Raw genomic sequence first — 16,842 nt, 5'->3', positions numbered from 1 at the left:
CTTGGGTCATCTGGATCCCATAAGATAGCACAAGGAATGTCATGAAAATAGAAGGTACCACTGTCATGCATGTGGTGAGTGTATTGTAAAGTTTAAATGTAAAGACTAATGTAGGTTTGTCAGGAGTCTGTCTCTCCCTCAAGTCACCGTCGGGAACCATCTCCAGAGCACTGACTGCACTATATCTCCCATCAACCCCACCACACAGTTCCTGGATGCTGCTAAGCTGTCTCTCATTTGCCAATCACTCACAGGACACTTAAGCACTGCACAGAGCCTCACTCAGTATGAGGTATTTTTTGTGCCACCCTGCCTGGTTTACTGAGCGTTTCTATCTGGACCTGATCTTCTGTGTACCCGACCCTGCTTATTCTCTGCTTGTTTGCCGCCTGCCCCGACCCACGCCTGAACTCTGACAACCCTAGTCTCTTCTTTGATGCTCATGATTGACCTCTACCTGTCTAACCCTGATTTAGCTTTGTGGACTTTTAGCTATCCTTTGTTCCTGTCTGAACTAATAAACCTGCTCCTATCTGCCCGTTTGTGACAAAGTTGCTATGAGGTACAGGTGATGCTGTCATTCTGTACCCTTAGGCCACACTTAAGTCATTAGGAAGGTGGGAGTACTGACCCAGGACAAATGCTGGACACACAGCGAAGTGTATGTGATACATAGGTTCCTGTAGGACGCCCACACAAACTACTCTGTCTAATTTCCTCATTTCTAACAGGCTACACGCAAAGAGCATGGACTTGTAGCGTGAACAGCCCTTACTGACCCCTTGCACAGTCCGCACGACTTTCAAGGGGTCGAAAAAGTAAACATCTGCACCAAATGTCTGCTTCTCACCTACTGTACCCTTACTTACCCTTGTGTGTTGTAGAATTATTTGCTTGTAGCATACCTGTAGAAAAATAAGTTAATGAGTACTTTTACTCACAAAGCTGTCTTCAACCTTGATATTTTGTGCGGGCTACCTGCACATTTCGTACAGGTTGTCAATTTCATCTTGAAATAAGAAGATTTGGGTTTTAAGAAGCAGGATTTGTGGTATTGTACCTGTTATGGTTTGGCCCTTGTATCTTTGCTTCTGCCCTTTTCTTTTGTTTTGTTCAGGTAACTTATGCCTTCTCGTGTAGGTTTTGCCCTCCTGAGTTCTTTGAAGGTGCCCACAGCTCATCATTTGTACTGTGTTCAATCTTTTGTGTTTGATCTGTTGTCTGTGTTTGGATCTCTCATTACATCCTTGAAATGTTTTGTAGTTTTTTAGTCTTCCTGCTCCTAACAGTAACTTCCTCTCCTTCTCTTCTACCTCCATATGCTTCTTTAGAACTTCCCTGCCACGTCTCTAAAATATGATCCTGCACTGCATTCATTGATCACGAACACAGTATGTCCATGGTCATTTCCTCACCCATTAGAACAAAAAGGTACTCCATCTGCCTCTCTCCCATTTGTGTTTATTAAAAACATTAGCATAATTTTCCAGCCTTTGTAACAACAAGTAACTGTTTTAATACATGTTATAGTCATTCCATATTTTCTTTTAGCAATTGTTACATATGTATTGAATGGAGGGTAAATTCTGATCTCCCGCACAACCTTTCTGAAAAAACGGTTTGCAGGTAATCACTTTGTTCATCAACTAGTGTCACACTCGTCCAGATGGGCTCTGGCTGGCTCAGGCTGTGCTGCTGCCCGCTGGGATTGCCACGCCGCTCTGCTACATGATGTAGTGGTTATGACAAGCCTTATTGGAGGATAATTGAAGCTGGTTGGTAGTGAAGTAAAACTGTCTGACGATGGCTGTCGCTGCCAACAGAAGAGGAGCTTTAATACTGTTAAACACTGCCACCTCAGCTCCAGCTGGGACATTATTTGGCCATTTGGCCGATTGTTATACAAGTGCAGAACCAACACACAGAGTGGATTAGGTTTATGCCTGATTTAATTTGAGGTGTTTTTTTTTTGTTTTTATTTATTCTGTTTTTTTTTTCCTTTTTCAGCACAAATGTGTTTGGAATTTGTCATCTAAAGCCTTGTTTCCTTTGAGCGGTCCAGTCTGGTAAGGATGGTACCGTACACTCCAGTTAATTCTCGCTTCCACTGAGCGGTTTGTTTTCATAGCGCATGCGTGGTGTAGACCGCTAGCGTGTCATTGCTTCATTAAAGTGTGACGACTAGAAAAGCAATAACAATGGAGGTCGTCTTTTTATTGCTTTATTTCTGGGACATCATGTGTAACGGGAATTTTATGTTGTTTGAAAGAAGATAAGAAGAATACTGCTGTTAAATCCATACAAATGTTGGAAGTGTTAGCTTAAATTAACGCTAAATTGGCGCCTACTAATGTTGTCGTCACTTTCTGCCAATCAACCAATAGCTACAGTAGCTCCACCCCAACCTTTTCCACTTTTCAATAGACCTGGAACGGATGGGGGCTCCAGGAAGTACGGTTAAACAGGTTTAACAGGTCAATTTTAGAATAGAAACGGTCAAAATACCGTACCGGACCGCTCAGTGGAAACGAAGCTCAACTTGCTGTATACTGCTTCAACTACTCGGATGTGTTTTACGCATTGACTGTATAAGAGAACAGAAAACATTGCACAGAAAATGGTTTACTTCTGGCTCCAACTAAATGAAGTCAATTCAGTAGCCAATTTTCTTGCAAAATGGAAGCTGCCATGTTGGAACCAGAAATTGTCGGGAAGCAGTGATTGGTCCGAGTCAGTCTGAGCCAGTGTTTCTATGGCAACTGCTCATGCCATAGAAACCGGTCTGGGTTAAAATCTGTCAAACGTTTTGAACGTTGGACATTGGTCCACGACCTACTTTTATCGAGGCATCTGATAGGCCAGTTTATAGCTTGCAGAAAATAATATGAATAAAATTTAGGATTTGCAAGAAGTAGGGAAATAATTGTTATTCTACAATAGAAGGAATATTAAATGTTTTTTCCTCAATAAAAGTCTATTGGATTTCTGGTTCTTGAAGGCTGCCGGTACTTTCTGTTTGGATTGTGAGGTAGGCGGAGTCACTGAGTCCACTTCTCATGTACAGTCGAGGGTTTTACTGAGTTCCTTGCAGTTTTGTGGATGAAGAGTTGGATTCTTCAAATTTACGCTCACATATTGTACTAATCCCCCCCCTAAAGAAAGTCTCACAACCTCAAAATGCTCCTTCTGACTTTCAGATTTAGTCGGTTTGACCTCAGAACTGAACTCTGATTCACTGCTGCTGTTGTGGAGAGGCTCTGCACTCCAGTTTAAACTCTGCATAACTTAAATTTAGATTTCTGGTTTTAAACCTTCATCCCTACATTACCCCCTCCAAAAAAAGTGCCTAAGAAGATGGTGAAATCCAGTAAAGTTCAAGACATATAAATTATGCAGTTGAGAATATCACTGCTTGGCTGCGTACAGTTATTAATTTAGTGTTTTTCATAAATTCCAGCTAATTTGATGGCACTTCTAAATGGCAAATCTACCCTTTTAGTTTGCCAATAAAAAAATAACACATCATATTTTAGAATTCATTTTGTATTTAATTTTAAAAGATTTTGCTCATTGAAGAGACGCATCAATCTACTAACTTTTATTTCGTCATTTTTTAATTGGAAAGAAAGGTTTCATCTGAAACACTACATGCAGGCTTATAAAGTTCACCTTGACATCAGGACTTTTTTTCCAGAGAAAAATAAATTACTCGTTCATTGCATAAATGATTACTGCTTTGTGCAGAGAAGGAAAAGGTTCTTTTCAGTCTCAAGATGGAAGGTTTTCAATTGTGAAAAGGGAAGAAAAAGTTATTTAAAAGCTGTCAAAAGAAGTAAAATAATTCCACGGTGCAGAGAATAGAACTCTTAACTGCACTCTGAACATTTCTTTTTGAGAATTATGTTTTTTTTTTGCATTGTTGGAGAAGATGTTGTTGCAATGTGGAATAGAGATTTTAAGGATGTCATGCAAGACAAAAGCTTAAAAACTCCACTGATTAAAAAGCATTTAGTTACATTTTTATTTTTTTTATTTGTTCCTTTATTTTGAAATAAAGGCTGTTAGATGCCAGAAAAATAGTTTGAAAAGTTGAGATTCATTGCTTCAAAAATTATTTGAAGGATATTTGATGAAAATCAATGGAGAAAAAAGGAAATATATTTAAATATATTTTTAAAAAATGTAACGTAATAACAATGTGAGGCATAATCTCTAAAAAATGTGACCTCATCGTGTTCTTATATATATAAAGTGTATTGATGTGGAGAGACATTGAAGCAGCATGAAGCTCAAAAATCTATTTTGAAGGTTACATTTAATTATCTAAAATGCTTTGACCAAAAGTAAAGGTTCAACTTTCAGCTTTTCAAAATAAATGCTCACCCTGCAGAGTGGATGGAAATATCTGAATTCTGCTGCTCACTTTCATTTTTCCTTTTTTTCTCCCTTAATGGAAAACTGGATTTGGGAAAACCCTTGCCTCTTTCCTCCTCCTCCTCCTCCTCCTCCTTTCTTCACATCCGGGTCAGTTAAGTTGGTCGGATCCAGATGTTGCTTTCAAATGCTACCGGAAATGTTTTTGTTTGTAGCTCTAATCGTAATTATTGGGGTATTTTACATATGTTAAACATTTTGTTGGCATTTAATTAGTAATTGAGGGGATTATATTTTGAAGAAATGTCTCAAAAAGTTAACTTTGCGTCAATTATCGTTTGTATCTTTCTTAAAGTAAAAGCTTTTTGCAAAACTTACATTAAAATTTCAATTAGAGCAGTTTGTTGCTGTAAGAAGCTTCTTGGTTATTCCTCCTGAAATAATGTACAGTTGTAAATCGGTTTAACTAAACTCAAACGGTGTTTGCGCGCCATTTTTCCCCACGTCTTTGATATATCCTATTTTTTTAAAGGACAGTGAACGCACCACAAGTTGGGCAGTTCTCAGTTATCGCCAAGGCAGCCTGATGATCCAGCTGCCGCGCGCGCTGACAGGGATACAAGTAACGTAGACGCCTGGAGCCGGACACACTCGGAGAGCGAACTTTCCCCCCGCGCAGCCGCACTCATGTGATTTCCACAGCTTGGAGCCATGTCCAAGAGCCTGAAGAAGAGAAAGAACCACTGGACCAACAAAGTCCACGAGAGTGTCCTCTGCAGGAATGAGGAGGGGGAGCTGGGGTTGGAGTTGAAGGGCGGCGCAGAGAATGGACAGTTCCCGGTTATCGGCGAGCTCCCGCCGGGGAGAGCGGTGTGCCACAGCGGCAAACTCTTCCAGGACGAACTCCTGCTGGAAGTCAATGACACCCCCGTGGCCGGACTCACCACCAGGGACGTCCACGCGGTGGTCAAACACAGTAAAGAGCCCGTCCGGATCAAGTGTGTCAAACAAGGTGAGTTTTTTTTCTTCTTCCAACTTTTCCCCTCATTTTGCCTCCCTGAAGCTTTCCCAAACAACGCTGCCATTGTCTCCTAAAAGCTCACAAAAATCTTTTTTGTTTGGAAGAGTGTTCTCTGTCACTCCAGGAGAATATAATTCCAGATTATTCCTCTTTTGTTAGAGAAAAGTTCTGCAAAAACTTTGTAAAAAAGATACATAAAAGTACATTCAAGCATACTTCAGTCAGTCAAATATGTCAGTAGTGATATCCAATAAAAAAAATAACTTTTACTCATCGTTTTCTAGCAGTTTAATAAACATTCAAAGGAAATGCTTTTAAAAAATCACCTTAACATGATATTATAATACCATTCTTTTGTTAAATAACACTCATGCTTCAGGTCATTTCTAAATTTAACTTTTAAATTGTGTAATTCTTTGCCCTCTTCGCACTGTGCAATATTTATTACCCAATTTGCAGTGCATTGAGTGGACTAAATTGAATTTGGAGGGATGTTGTATTAATATTAGAACACGTATCCGAGTCCCTTTATCAATATTATGGGGGGGTGTCGAGGAAAATGAAAGAAGAACATAAAGTGGGATGAGGTCGCAGAGGATGGATGGCTGGGTTGGATCCGTGGAGCAGCATCAAACCGCCACCTGCTCTGAATCTGGAGGAGAACTTCTGCTGCCTCAGATGCTGACATTTTTTTTCTCAATTTTAGAGGAAAAAATTGTCAAAAGCCCTGTAAGAAGCTTTGGATCAAAGTCTTAGCCCCTGCGGTGCATATGTGCGTGTTTGTGCGTTCACCAACGCTAAAGGGATTTATTTAAAGAGCAGCCAAGCCTACATCAAATTAATGTAACTTTCTTTTATTTTTTCATGAAATTTTGATACGCTCCAGCCGCTGCTGAAGTGATTGATATTCTGCTGCTGCTCTAATCTTGTTTTTTTTTTTTTGATGAGTTGTTTATGGTCTTAAGTTGTTAATATGATTGATATTTACATTAAGTAAATATTATATAGGGAACACAGTTTTTAGAGCACGACTGGTTGTGTTTATGGCAGTCTATTTCCAGCAGAGGAGCACTAACTCTTGTTTTATGTGTCGTGTTATAACGCTTCATAAGAGAGTCAAAGAACATGGTTCCTTCAACTTTTAGAAGCCATGCATCAACATGAATGTGTCATTAAAATGAAAAGATGGTTGGAACTTACTTTTCTATTAACTTAAAGTCACTTTTAGTGTGTTTTAGAAGTCATAGAATGCCATCTAGCATGGAAACTAAATATTCTGGTAAACTTTGCTCGTGTGCAAGCAAGTTCAGAGAAACCTGCTATGATTTTACCAATGTTTTTGGTCATATTTCTAGAGATGTGTATCATTTCCTGCCAGATGATTAGTGCAAAAAAAAACAAAAAAAAAGCAAACTTTGTGTCGATCATTGTTGGAGGTTGGACGAAATATCGTGATATTACAACTCGTAACGATTCCTGGTCCCCTCTTTCTCTTAATAATTTTTAAGAAGTCCACAAGGGGGCGCTTCTCACAGGCATGACAGTGAAGAGTTTGGTCACGATGCCGCATCATTAATTTTTATCGGACTTTACTTCTTAGCCTTAATGGTATTGTTAATGGTGCCGGCAACTGCGTAGACACGCCGTTGTTTGTTACCTTCAAAGTTAAGTTATTATTGCAAAGACTCACAAGTATTCTTTGATAATTTTATTTTACTGTTCCAAAGGACGTTAGATTTATATGTTTTAATTTGTTCTAAAACATGTTTTGAGGAAAACAAAAGTTTTTGTTTTTTTACAAGATAGTGATATATAATAGATTACCAAGGTAACATATTGATTGTTGTGATAGTTGCCATATTGTTATACTACCGTAATCATGAGCCATGTATCGCGAATTCCATTGTGTTGTGAGTTACTCCGGGCTTCTATGGCAAGCGTGGGAGTGGTCTAGCTATGACAGATGACTACCATTGGCTGCAAGATGGCTGCAGCCACAGGGTCTGCTGCCGACCTTGCAAAACTCCGAACTTGTGTTGGTTCACGCGATAACCTGATATTTCTAAAGATTTAGTTTGTTAAATACTCGACTTCCGAAAAAGTGCTACGACTTATCTCTGGCGTCTAGCAAAAATTTGCGCAATTGCGCCTAAAAACCTTAATAAATGCCAAAATAGTCCAAAAATCTAGCAGAATGCCATTATAACTTTCAACTTTACTACACTCTGACTCCATATAATAGAAAGTAACGACTAATCGACTATTTAATTAGTCGACTATTTTAATAGTCGATTTGTCGTCGATTAGTCTACTAATCGTTCAAGACGTTTGACAGATTCCAGGTAGCCCGCTCTCAAATTGTAGGGGTGTGGCCTTCCAAAAATATCACTCCTGATTGGCCAAAGGGGTTGCCATAGAAAAGATGACCACATCTGGCTCCAACATGGTGGTGTCCATTTTGTGAAAAAATGGCGACGGAATTCACTTCATTTAGTTGGAACCAGAAGCTTTTTTCTATCGAATACATCACATTCACTCAGTCCAGTTTTCTTATAAATTCAATTGTAGCAATATGTTACAGTTAAATTCTTTTACCTAAAATGACTCAATCTAGACATATATTATTCATATGGTATTTTAAGGGTTGTCATACATTTGGTGCACACAACACACACAGTGGTTCACCTTCATCTATATTTGCCATAAAAAGGCAAAGACAGTAGAGATGCAAAAGGAAGAGGAACCAACAAAGTTGGCTACAAACTGATTATTTACTTGATTATAGACAATCTTGTTGTTTTGAAGCGATGCTGCTGTTACGATTTTTGCTATATGGTGTCTTTTACATCCCTACAAATTTGTCAAATCGCATCACTGCAACATCATTGAATCTAGTTTGATTGTTTATTGATGTTTGTTATTGTTTATATCATCATAATCTGATCTTTTTGCATTCCTGTGGGATTTCGGGCTTCAGAAAGTATCATGTCAGACTAAATGTCACTCAGCCATTTGTCTTTGTGGTCCAGCTTCAGCTGCTGTGCCACAGAAACACTCCACTGCTTCTTTGAACTTTCTCAAGAGTCCTCTTCTCTGCACAAAGCAGCAGCAGCTGCAGTCCTGTTGCACATCTTGAGCTCAGCTCTGGTTAAAAAAAACAAAAAAAAAAAAACACAAGCAACATGTAAATCTGTATTGTTTCAGTAAACGTCAGTCGTGCACATCTGTGTTTGCAGTTTTGGAACAGAATTAGCTGCAGCGATACTTAGATTCTTAGGCTGGGGATTTCTGAAGTGCTTTTAGCTGTTAGTAAAATAAACATCACCCAGAGCGTTCAGTTTGAACAATCAGAGGAATGGTGGCATTCAAGACTATTTAACTCAGGAAACAAGCCTCACAGGGAACAAATGTTTTGCTATAAAACATTCAACATCACAGAAGACTTAGCAAACACTATATTTAAACTTTTTTTGTATTAGACTTTTATTCATTTTCTTTTTTAGCTATAGGTTTGCTAGAATGACCTGTGGAGCTTTGTTATAATTCTTTTTTTTTTTTGGTCATTTTTATTATTTGACAGAAATTATGAGAAATATTTGAGTCAATTTTTAGTTGAGTGGTGAAATGGATTTATTTTAATTAAATCGAATCATGAATTTTGGATTGAGAGGTGTAATTGTTGTTCAAAAATTTACATCCAGGGATGTTTAGAAAAATGTTTTTGTTTAACCCTTTAACGACCCACTCCAATAAAAATTTTCTTTTTTGGGGGTTTTCTTGTAGAATTTTCTCATGGTAGATTACCATTATAAAACAAATTACGATTAAAACGCCATTTCTGAGTATTTCTTAATTCAAATTGTGTTGGATCAGAAAACCGGATGCTTGAAAATTCTCAGGCTAATGATGGGAAAGTCGCCCCTCCCCCACACCCACCCTGGCCTGTGTGAGACTTGATGCACATTCTGTATTCCCTGTTGTTATTTTTGCGTTGCTAATGTTAACTTGAGGCTATAAGCTTGCATGTGAACGCGCAGAGCTCTAAACAATAGGGCGGGGTTACTCTGTGTCAACAGTCCCGCCCACAACCCAGAATTGTATTTCAAATGAGCAATTGCTGCTGTGCAAACATATTTTTTGATTTATGCTTTTTGATTTAAGGCTGTAAAACTCCTCACCACACACTTTTTCACATTTTTCTCTCAAATCTCAAACATGCATAAACAATTAAGGACAGTATTGTGGTATTAAAACAAAGATCACAATTTAAGTCCATTTAGAAAACTGAATAAATTCTGTTTGGGAGGGAAATGATGATTGAGAATGGTTCACTGCCAATCAGGACACACAAAAAAATGATTTTAAAAATTTAGAAAAGCATGCTAATTTGCCCAAACAAATCTGTGAAACTTCGAATTAAGTCAGAATTAAACCACTAAACAATTTAAGTTTTGGTCCATTTTAGGGGTTAATTTTCAAATATTCTCTTAATCTGATCTGATCCAAAGCAGTTTATATACTAAAATGTATTTGTTTGGAACAAGAAAGAAATCTGTGCATATTATAGAGGTAGAGATTGAGGGTTTCATGTTATTTTTTATTTAATGATTTACACAACGGACATTCTGTTTTTCTTTATCATTTATTATCCTGTCATTCACTTTGGCACTCATTTATTTCTTAACTATTCAACTTGATTAACTATTAAAATTCTAAGCTCTTTCAGTAGATTCGAAACTATTAAACTTTTTGATATACTATGACCTTTAACTCAGTTGGAGATGACTGATGGATTGTTTAAATCTTAAGTCAACGACAAACTTTCACCTCTTTGAAACATAAAATCTTCAGCACACTTTAGAACACTTAGAAAGTTCCTACAACTTAAACTTAGCAGACACTGGGCTTAATTTATTCCTTTAAATCCACCTAAAAGTCTTTAAAATAGTTGAAGTCGTCATGACATTTTTGACTTTGTCTTCATTTCTCTTGTTTAACTCTTGATAATAGCACATTTTTGATCTAAGAAAAATCAAATCTCCAGTAAATGTTTCCCAGTGTGTCTGGATTCTCATTTTTTTCCTATTAATAAATATTTAAAAAATAAAAGCTGCTGTTTGAATCCAGAATAAACCAAATGCTTTAAAGAAGAATCAACAATCCCACTGGATATCTGGCTGCACTCCTGATCAATTTTATATAAGAATGTTTTCACCGAGACAATTAAAAATCTGTCTTCCCCCTCTTGTGCTCTGTGTGGGTCTGTGTAGAATTCTTGCCATTGCTGTCATGGTTTGGACAGCAGACTCAGCTGTTTGGGTCGTCATGTCACAGAGACGTCAGTGCTGCATCGCTCTGTGGCTCTGTTGCTGCGACGACGAGCAGAACAGTCTAAACACATCACTTTATTCCTTTTCTATCTGCACCATTCAGCAGCTTATCAGCTCATTTTTCCATTTTATTTCCAGAAAATTAGTTTAGCAAGATTTTAGCCTTACAAGCGTGTTTAATACTTCAAGAACTGTTCATGGTTCAGATCCGGTTTGATGATGATGATGATGATGAAAATGTAGCTTTGATGTCATCATCAATGGAAGAGTTGCTTCTCCTAGCATTCCTTAAAATGCATCTTCTCACACGATTTTAAAAAGAAGAGATTGTATTTTAAAGGCATATTTGGGCCATTAAGAGATATTCTTCTTGATGTATGATCTATAGATGTTCATAAAATTGATAGGATTTCCAAAGATCCTGTGTTGGCTATCAAGCTACAGTTGTATCGTGTAGCCTCCTAAACTCCTCTGTGCACGTTAAGATCAGTCAATAAGCTGCTTCTTTTAAAAGTCCCATCGTTTTAGCAGTTACTATTCAATTTAAATATTAAAAATAATATTCAGATTTATAAATACTTATTCAGCACAAGCGTTTAATACTTTTCCGATGTTACTGAATTTAACTTTGCACATATGGCTTTGCCCGTGGTACATTTTGACGTCTTGGCTTTTGAACTTAATTTAAAAATTGTTCTGATTTTATTTTCTTGTTTTGTTTTTTTTTTTACATTTTGGAACTTTATCATTAGTATAAGTCTAACTTGTCTTGCTAATTTGATGTGGGTAAGCTTGTTCCTAGCTTGTTTAACATTTTTTATCTTAGTATGATTATTCATTGTACAGTAAATTTGACCCAAAGTAAGCGGTTCTTAACTTATTTAGCTACTTTGAACAAAGTAAGCTTGTTCCAAGCTTGTTATGCTATTTTGATTAGAGTAAATCTGCTCTTAGCTTGTTTAGCTCATTATACGTAACTAAACTTGCTCCTAGCTTGTTTAGCTATTTTTCTCAAAGTAAACTTATCCTTGGTTGTTAAGCTCATTTTACACAGGTAAACTTGCTCTTAGCTTGTTTAGCTCATTCTACGTACGTAAACTTACTCCTAGCTTGTTTGGCTATTTTTTTTTTTATCAAAGTTAACCTGTCTTAGGTTGTGTAGCGCATTTTACACAGGCAAACTTGCTTCTAGCTTGTTTAGCTATTTTTATCAAAGTTAACTTATCCTAGCTTGTTTAGCTCATTTTATGTACGTAAACTTACTCCTAGCTTGTTTAGCTATTTTGATCAAAGTTAACTTACTCCTGGGTTGTTTATCTAATTAGCTATATACTTTAAGTTGGTCCTAGCTTGTTTAGTTCATCTTAGGTAGGTTAACTTTGTCAACTAATTTTACTGAAGTAAGTTTGTTCTGAGCTTGCTTGATAATTAGATTTAAGGAAGTTTGTCTTTAGTTCGTTCAGATCATTTTACCTTCGTAATCTTGTTCCTATCTTATTTTGCTAATTTTTTAAGCTAAAATTTCAGGGTATTTTGTCACTTTTACTTGACATTAGAAGCATGTTAGCTTTATATAAATTTGTTTCTGATGTTGGTATTACATTTGCTTGTGTAATTTTACCCTTCAGGTAAAATCCACATTGTTTCCTCATTCTTTTACTGTTTGGAATACTACCAGTATGCTAGCGTTTTATACAATTTTTGATATTTCTGTTTTATCGCTAATTTTTACCAGCTCATGCAGCTGCAATGGGACTATTTGTGGTAAATTACAAACGGAAAAGCTGAAAAACAACACGAAATGCAATATTTTTAATGTAGAATTACTTTGAAATGAGTCTTAATGAGATTTTGTCGTTGTCAATTCAAAGAATATTACGATCTGAACTTTCGTGAAAACTTTAGCTTAGATAAAATTTCTTTGGTAGTTGAGGAGTTTTTGGAAGTTTTCTATGGCATCTTTGTGCATGAAAGCATAATTGCTATGCTACTGTAAATAGAAAATGTATTTTTGTTATAAGTCCAGTCATGCAATGTACCCGGCATATTTTTCACAATAGAGACAATTCATGAGAAGTCCACGGAGCTTCTTTAAAGGCAAGAATGTGAGCATGAACCTTGGTATTGTGTGACAATTCTTCTGTTTTGAGTTGAAAATGTAACCGGAGCTGAAGAGGATTTGAGTAAAACAGCTACATAACTAGTGTGTAGCACAGATTCAGATTAATAAAAAGATTTTTGTTTGAGCTTGCTGTCAAAACATCAGCTGTGTTTTGGCCTTCAGTGAAGCAAACCCGTTTTTGAGAAGCCAACACTGATTGATTCATGTATGTTCTTTCTGAATAATGCATCAAGCTCTGATTCTCCACTAATGCCAAAACTTTTCTCCTCTACGCCGCAAACAGTCGTCTTTCTGTTGCAAACAATTGAATGTAATGAAGCTTTAATTTTTAATTTTGTCAAAAATCCTCAGGCTTTATTATCTCTCATTCACACGGACGCTCAGCAATGATATTTGGGAGTTTGTTTGCCTCAGAAGGGAAGATGAGATTAGTTTGCTATCAGGATGTAATTAGGATCTGATGAAAACAAAAAAAAAGTGATGTAATAAAAGATCAGTTATATTTCCAGAGACATGACGAGTTCTACATTTAGGTGCCTGTAATGTGAATTTCTAACTGACACATCTTTTCTAATCTTAAAAGTGGCTCAAATCCCATCGAGAGCCCGATTTGTCAAAGCTGCAAAGATTTTACTCTGAAAAATTCAATTAGCTTTCAGGAGAAATAGTTCTGAAAGCGCAAATGGATGCCAGCTGTCGGGGTGGTCGGCTCTGCGCTAGAGCAAGGTCTTAGACTTTCCACCGTTGTGTTTTTAGGAGGTATAATCCAGCATTGTCACGTCTTCCCGGTGATTCATCTGTTATCTGCTGCTTTTTAATCCTCACAAAGCTTTCAGAAAGGCACGTCAACTCTGCTGCAGCTTCCTGCAAGAACGTACAGAAAAGCGTATTGTAAACATGACAAATCCCTCCTCTTTTATTTAGATTTAACCTTTGGATCTCCCTGATCTGTCAGTAAATCAGAAATCCTCCATCTTTTATTTTCACCCCCTTTTTTAATGTTTTCCACAAAAACGCTCCAGTTTATTTTTGCATACGAGTTGAGGATTATTGGATCCTCTCTGCATCTTTCATAGAGACAGAGAAGCTCTTACTGTAGCTGGGAAGCGTGGGCTGATGGAGCTTTGCTGAGTGCTGCTGGGTGCAGGTAAAAGCAGACATTTCCAGGTCAGCCCGAGGCAGTCGGCTTGCTAGCTGGGTGCCCACTTAGCGTTAGCAGGTGTTGGGGAAAAGTCTTTACAGCTGCTTGAGCATCGCTAACCTCCCAAATGGCTTCTCAAGATTTCAAGTTGGTAATGGACTTGAATGATAGCTGTTTTGGTTGGTCTGTCAGCCCAGCTTTTTAGCCTTCAGGGGGAAAAAACAGCCAAAAAATGTGTTAAAATCTGGATTATTCTCAGTGAATGGACCATAATGGCATTAGCATAAAAGTTTAGAGATTTATTGGTCAATGTAAATGTCTTTGTTTCTAAAGTTTTTTGGCAAAATTGAACTTTTTTCCCCATACAAATCTCAAAACAAAGCAAACAAAGAAAAAAAAACTATTTGTTGTAAATATGCAGTATCATTTTATTTTACAAATTATTATAACAAAATCAAAGATGAATCAAATCAAACTTACTTAGAAACTGAAGAAATGCTTAAAAAACTAAGAGTATATATTTTATACTTATCTAAATATTTACTCATGTTACAGCTACTTTTTTCAGTCACTGAGTTTTCACTTTTAAATATTCCAAACTGTCTAATATTTTTATTCTCAGGCATTTTCTTGAACTGATATAATTTGAATTTTTGGTCACCCCTTTTCAGACTACAATCACAAATTTCTTCACAACAGACCTTGAGATTTTTTTTTTTTCGTCTTAATCTTTCAACCTTACTTCTTGCTCATTTTACTAAAAGATTTCATCTTTTGAATGATTTTTAAAAGTATCTGATTTTTGCTGAACTGCCTTCATTTGCTCAGGTATTGCACTCTACCTGGCAGGTCTAAAAGCTCCCCACAAACTGCTCTGCTCTGCCTAAAAAGCAGGTGCTCAGTTTCACTTGCAAGTGAACTCTGATGTGAGGTTGGCCACAGTGTGATTGCAGATGGACCAATTGAAAGGTTGCAAGAAAAAAAGTGTCAATCCAAAACAGCAAAAAGAGGCCCCTCAGAAATGAGTCACAAACTCTCACCCCACTGGAAGATTTTCTTTAACCTCTTAAACTCTGAACTGTCAGATCTCAAGAGGGTAAATTCAGCTAACAAAAACAAAAAAATCTTAAGTACTGTTGGAACCTTTTAACATTTCAGGAACTCCAAAAGAAATACAACATGAATATCCATAACTTTTGAGCTGCTTAAATTTGAATCATATAACAAGTTTAATCTGACTTAAAACGAAGTAGTTAATACCTTTAAAGAAATGTTTATTTTCTCAATGAAATAAACTAGTTGTTTTGGAATTTAAAAATCATTGACACAATGGGATGTCAGTTTAAGTGCTAGATAAGTACAGTCCAATCCTCCCTTCACTTTCAGAACCTACTGGATCCTTTTAATGTTCACAGGTTTGCTGGAGGCCAACCCAGCAGCAGTTGTGCGAAGGAGAAGGCGGAATACACCCTGATCAGGTCACCATATTGTCACAGGTGGCCAAGCACTTTACATCAATATTTTTATCAGAAATTTTCTTCAACATTTTTAAATCCTTAATTAATCTGGTTTAAAACTATCACCGGATTCTGTTTACAGGACAGAGGGTGTGGGGTGTGTAAGATGACACTTGAACTCCCATTGGGCATCGCCATAGTTACCTGTCTATGTGGTTGAAGCACACCTGTCCAAGTCCTCTGGAAACAGCTATATGTGCAGACATGTTAACAAGGCTTATAGTTTCACAGCATTGCTGTTGCTTTTTTGGTAAGCAATTCATGTCGGTCATTTTCACCAAAAACATGCATAATTGAGTACAGGAACCTGCTGCAAGATCAGATCAGTGTGGTGAAAATATCAGCCTAACCTAGAAAAAGAATTCAGTCTCTCTGATCCCTCCTCAGTGGATTGCTGAATGTTACAGACAACACCAGGGTTCTGGCATCCCTTGGGGTCCATCACTCAAAGGACCTGGTACCCCACTGATATAGGGTGAATGAAAGGTGGGAATTGTGTGTAGTGGCCAACCCTGGGGGTCTTGTCTACCTCTGACGGGGTGTCTGTCTGTACCCCGAGGCTCTGTTCCTATCACACGATGAAGGTGAAAGCTAGTCATCTAACATAAAGTTGTTTTATGCTGTCAGAAGCACAGAATCCTTTCTGAAAAAGCTCTACATTATGAAAAACGACACGTGGGACTTGAGGGAATCTCATCATATTACGATACCCCCAAGATAATGATGTCTGTCCAAGTAATGCAATGACTGATGGGAGTGATAATGGATCTGGACTGATCACTTGTCTGTTGGAGCTTTGAAAGATGGGACAGTGTAATTCCTGGTGAAGTTGTGTTGAATGAGAGATGCTGGGAGTGTGTTAATGACTCCGAGAACAGTCCGGCTCATCCGTCTTTTTGCCGGGGTCCCGTTGAGGGTGTAAAGTTGCACCAACAAGTGCAACTCTGAAAGCGTGATTCACATGCAGACTTTAAAGAGCTGCCATCCTCGTGTGTGTGTCAGTGTGTGTGTGTGTAGTGCATCCCTGGAGCCTTGCACCACTTACCACATTCTGCGCAATCATGCTTGACAGAAGTTTGCTGGAGAGATCCTGTTGTTGCTGCTGCTGTTACAGTGTCTGACTGCCAGGCTCACCTCTGGGGACAGGTAATGATAAGGTGCACAGACGCAAACGCGCTCACACACACTTTTAACTGTGTTTGCTTCCTTGTCAGCAGCAAGCATCTGTTGCAGAAAGCTGACACAAAGCAGGGAGAAGGCTGTGAATGGTTGCAACTGTATTCCACACAAATGCAAATGAACTCGACCTAAAGCGTGGTCGATGGCTGTTGGCTAAA

At 37.8% G+C, this 16,842-nt stretch overlaps 1 protein-coding gene across 11 annotated transcripts in view; it reads left to right on the top strand.

Moving 5' to 3' along the window:
- The window catches only part of magi2a (membrane associated guanylate kinase, WW and PDZ domain containing 2a), a 332,668-nt gene that overhangs the window by 53,329 nt on the left and 262,497 nt on the right, over positions 1-16,842 (top strand). For 9 of the 11 annotated variants that reach the window (XR_002921266.2, XM_024291335.2, XM_024291329.2 and 6 more), the window contains exon 2: positions 4,907-5,386. The exons of the other annotated variants lie outside the window; for them this stretch is intronic. Coding sequence is in view for 8 of the 9 variants with exons in the window: in XM_024291335.2 (XP_024147103.1) it covers positions 5,086-5,386 (301 nt within the window). In the remaining variant the exon portion in view is untranslated. The remainder of the gene's footprint in view (positions 1-4,906; positions 5,387-16,842) is intronic. 11 annotated transcript variants of the gene reach the window in all.

Source organism: Oryzias melastigma, linkage group LG23 (genome assembly GCF_002922805.2).
Source record: "Oryzias melastigma strain HK-1 linkage group LG23, ASM292280v2, whole genome shotgun sequence".
Taxonomy (NCBI): Eukaryota; Metazoa; Chordata; class Actinopteri; order Beloniformes; family Adrianichthyidae; genus Oryzias; species Oryzias melastigma.
The sequence above is the reverse complement of the archived record's forward strand: the minus strand, read 5'-3'. Positions and strand labels throughout refer to the sequence as shown.